Source organism: Limulus polyphemus, unplaced genomic scaffold, assembly GCF_000517525.1.
Source record: "Limulus polyphemus unplaced genomic scaffold, Limulus_polyphemus-2.1.2 Scaffold4346, whole genome shotgun sequence".
Taxonomy (NCBI): domain Eukaryota; kingdom Metazoa; phylum Arthropoda; class Merostomata; order Xiphosura; family Limulidae; genus Limulus; species Limulus polyphemus.
In genome coordinates, this window is record NW_013669956.1 from 1 (window position 1) to 4,146 (window position 4,146).

The following is a 4,146-nucleotide window of genomic DNA, read 5'->3' on the forward strand; positions in this document are numbered from 1 at the left end:
GCTAAAGTTTCGTCGGAACGAAGTTACGGAAAATCAATTAACAAACGGAGACGTAACAATATATTTACAGGGAGGTTTATCTGTGTGAAACAATCCAGTTAGCCTAAGACGAAGTAATTGATATGAACACATTTACAGCTAAACCAGCAAGTCCCATGAATAAGTAGGAAATACGAGGATTCAAACAAAAAATAATCAATAATAAAATAAAATAATTAAATCCATATGATTTGGGACTCAAATTTTTGACCTTGTACGTCTAAACTTATCTACAACAAGGGCCGGCGGGGTCGTGCACCCCAAATTTCACTCTGGTCCGCCAAGGTTTATTCTCCCTTGCGGTTTAAAATATCATGTTATCAGTTTACAAATATCGTATGATTTTATAAGTCGCTAAGAAGAGTCAACAAAAACTCCATTGCCATTCTCCCACCCGAGGATCTGGAGCCGGGCCTACCTAAAACATTGGCCTCCTTTAAAAGAAGTACATGCGTTACAGCTTTTTAAACTTTTAGGCTAAGATATATGTGTTTTATTGAACCACGATTCCATTGTATTAAATTGGATTATTAATATATCACTTGCTCCCTCTCTGTTTTAAATATTTATCATAGAGTGATATTCTGTTAATATTAAATAAATTGAGTTGCGTAACACCAACGACCTGTTTTAAATTATGGGTCTTTACATAACACACATAGCACAGTAAATACTTTGAGTATCAACATGACCGATGTTTTTTGTTGTTGTTTTTATATATATTTCATTTTTTTGCTTCATTAATTCCGTGCAAAGATACACAAAGGTAATACAAACAGTTTTGTAATTATAAAACTGGGACCCACCTTTTTGTGAGGCAGTGAGTGGTGGATTAAATGTGAAACAAATCTAGGGATCTTGACCAAGTTATATTACACAGAACACAAGAACTACTATACTTAAAGTTGTGATACCAGAAACTTTTCCACATTTCTAAACAAATATCAAGGTATAGCCATTTTGAATACCTTCTAAACTGCAGTATAACGTTTTCGACGTCAATGGGTGAGGGACGAATAAACACCATCGTGATCACTTTCCTATTCGTAGTAGTCATGGTGACTGTATAAGCAAATACTTTGATTGGACTACTTGACGATATCTCTTGTTTTCCTGATTCTTCCGTTAGTCACATGATCAACTATGCGCCAGTCTGCTACCATATTACATGCTTTTTTGCACGTTTGCCGTGTTGCGTGATCTAAATAGTTATATATTTGTATTAATGCGCTTTGCGATATAGTGTAAAATTTAGATCTAGGTTTTCGGCTGCATTTCTAATATAGCAGTTTTTCATTCAACTAGATATATATGTACACATACATATGTATAAATAAATATATATATATGTTACTATGATTTAGTTAAAAACCCTTGTTTACAAATATCTTTAACGGAGTGGCGTGTTTATTCTGCACCACAATCGGAGTAATACGTATAAACCTAAATGTAATCAATATATTGATTTTTTATAAACTTAGTCTACCGTCATCAAAATTCCAAGTTGCAATTTGTTTCTGGCGAAAAAGGGCTTTGGGGTTGGAGCAATTGCGACCTTATCGCCGTTAAAATGCGAGAGATAGTACACCTTCAAGCTGGACAGTGTGGAAATCAAATTGGTTCCAAGGTTTAATAATTATGTTGTATTTATAACACTACGATGTTAAATTGATAATATTTCATTATTTGTAACTTAGTATTTAGAGTAAAATTAAGCTGGTGTTATTACATAACTATCACACAGTGTTACTGAATTTACTTTTGCATATTATTATTAACTAAACGACAAAACGTACGTTGATGGTATTGTTAGTGAGAGTGAGACTAAGATATGTAATTTTACTAAATGATATAGTAGTTTTAGAATTAAGCCCGGTTAAACATGAATAATAATGTTAATTCCACTGCTATAAGATAACTAAAAATGAACGACCTTAAATCACCAGATTTAGTTATATCTTTGTTTTTCGGAATTGTTTACGGTTTGTGTTCTAATTTTAAGTGGAACGCTTCTGAAGAAGCTGTAATTTTGGAAAACGAAACTTTGAATATCCAGTTAAGTAAAAAACAAACAAAATATGGTGTATTAAGGCCGTTTATCTCTAACGTGTGTTTTATACTTCAGTGTGCACTACAGAAATTAACAACTTTTAATTGTTACAGATGTTTTTCGTTTTTGTCGCATAAGAAATTAATATCAGTTTTATTTAGGTTTTATTAGACCTATTTTAATTTGATTTCCGTTCTTGGAATTACGACTAAGCCATGATTATATTTTAATTTTTATGGCTAGCTATCTAAAGCTTAAGCTAAGGCAAGTTAGTTCGCAACTTCACAGGTCTGCATTATATGAAAGGATTACATTCGTATTAAGTTATTTTATAACGTTAGTTTATGGTGTAGTTCGCATTCTGTTAGCAACGTCTTTGAAGTTTGAGTAAGAGTTGCCTAGCAACACCCTTTAAGTATGAGAGCGGTTTAGTATCTACACTGCTAACAAATAAGTAAATTTACGGCTTTCTTATACTGTGGTGAGATTCACAATTTAATTAAATTTCCTAAAAATATCTTGTTCTACAAATTTCACCGCCTATTATTTTGATATTCAATACTTAGTCATTACGTTTTTGTTAATTATAACTAACAATTTGCTACGTCAGCATGCCTGTAATGGCTACTTTCCATAGTTATATTTAAATACAAATAGTTTGAAGTCATCTTAGTATAAAATTCATCATATTTTAATTGATTCATTGTATAAATATATTTGCTTTACCAAAAGATAGAAAAAACAACTTGCTATCAGCCTTGAGTTTTGGTCAAAAAACCTGTAAAACAAGATTTTTAGGTGACATGGCTTTACAACTACAATTAAGAAGGGGAGATTGAGTATATTTTTAAATGAAGAAGGTCAAATTTCCAAGGGGATTAAGGAAACATTGTTAACTACTAATATAGAAATTAGGGAACATATGGGTTCAAGTGGTCATTGCTCTATTAGATTTGATGTTTAACTGCATATGGAAATCAGAAATAATGATATTTTAGTTGCAAATTTCAAGAAAGCAAATCTTCAAGGGATGAGACAAGAATTATCTGTTGTGAATTGACAATATTTGGAGACACTGATCAAACGTAGAAAATCTTTAAGAATAAATTTTTAAATATTCAAAATAAGCATGTTATATAAAGAAAAAAGTGGCTGCAAGTAAAAAACCAGGTTGGCTCACAAAGTATATAAGAGATAAAATTAAAGAAAAGCATAAAAAAATCAAGAAAGTTGGTCAAACAAGAAATTTAGACATCAAAAACTTGGCTGAAAATTTAGAAATTAACAGTAAGAATTTCTTTAAATACATTAAGGGTAAACAAAATGTTAGGATGGAGGTAGAACCTGTGAGGGATGTTAAAGAAAGGCTTGTATCTGATTATTATGAAATGGCTGGGTTATTAAATTCTGCTTTTTATTCAGTTTTTACTAATGAAGATTTAAGAAGTATTCCTTATTTTGATAGTTGATAGATGGAAACAAAATCATTATATTAATTTTGAGCATGTTATGAAAAAATCAAGAAGTTTAAAAATGATAAGGCTCTTGGGCCAGATAATATTTCCCCAAGGCTTTGAAGGAGGTTAATGATTGGATATGTGAACCAATTGCCACTATTGTTTTTAAGCTCTTGAATAGTGAGCAGATGCCAGAGGATTGGAAGTTGGCCAATATTACACCTCTTTTTAAAGGAGGTGATAAAAATTGTCCCAGTAAATATAGACCCATTAATCTTACATCAGTTGTGAGAAAAGTGTTGGAAAGTGTGATAAATGATGCTTTGCAAAGTTGTTTAACAAAGTTTAGAATTATATTGAATAGTCAACATGGTTTCACTAAGGGAAAATTTTGCCTTACAAATCTTTTGACATTCTTTGAAAAGGTTACTATTTATGTAGATGAGAATAAGGGCATAGATTTTGTGTATCTGAATTTTCAGAAAGCCTTTGACAAGGTGCCACATAAAAGGCTTGTAAAAAATTATCTTTTTAGGTGTAGGGATAAGTTAGCTAATTGGATAGAAGAGTGGCTGGATGGAAGAGAGCAGAGGGTTGATA

The 4,146-nt window shown here is 31.6% G+C and overlaps 1 protein-coding gene across 1 annotated transcript in view; it reads left to right on the forward strand.

The window, feature by feature from the left end:
* The first annotated feature begins 1,418 nt into the window (after positions 1-1,418).
* LOC106470997 (tubulin beta chain-like) overlaps positions 1,419-4,146 on the forward strand; it is a 23,034-nt gene continuing 20,306 nt past the window's right edge. Inside the window, exon 1 of the mRNA XM_013931583.2 lies at positions 1,419-1,666. Within this exon, the coding sequence (XP_013787037.1) occupies positions 1,610-1,666 (57 nt within the window). The 5' untranslated portion in view covers positions 1,419-1,609. The remainder of the gene's footprint in view (positions 1,667-4,146) is intronic.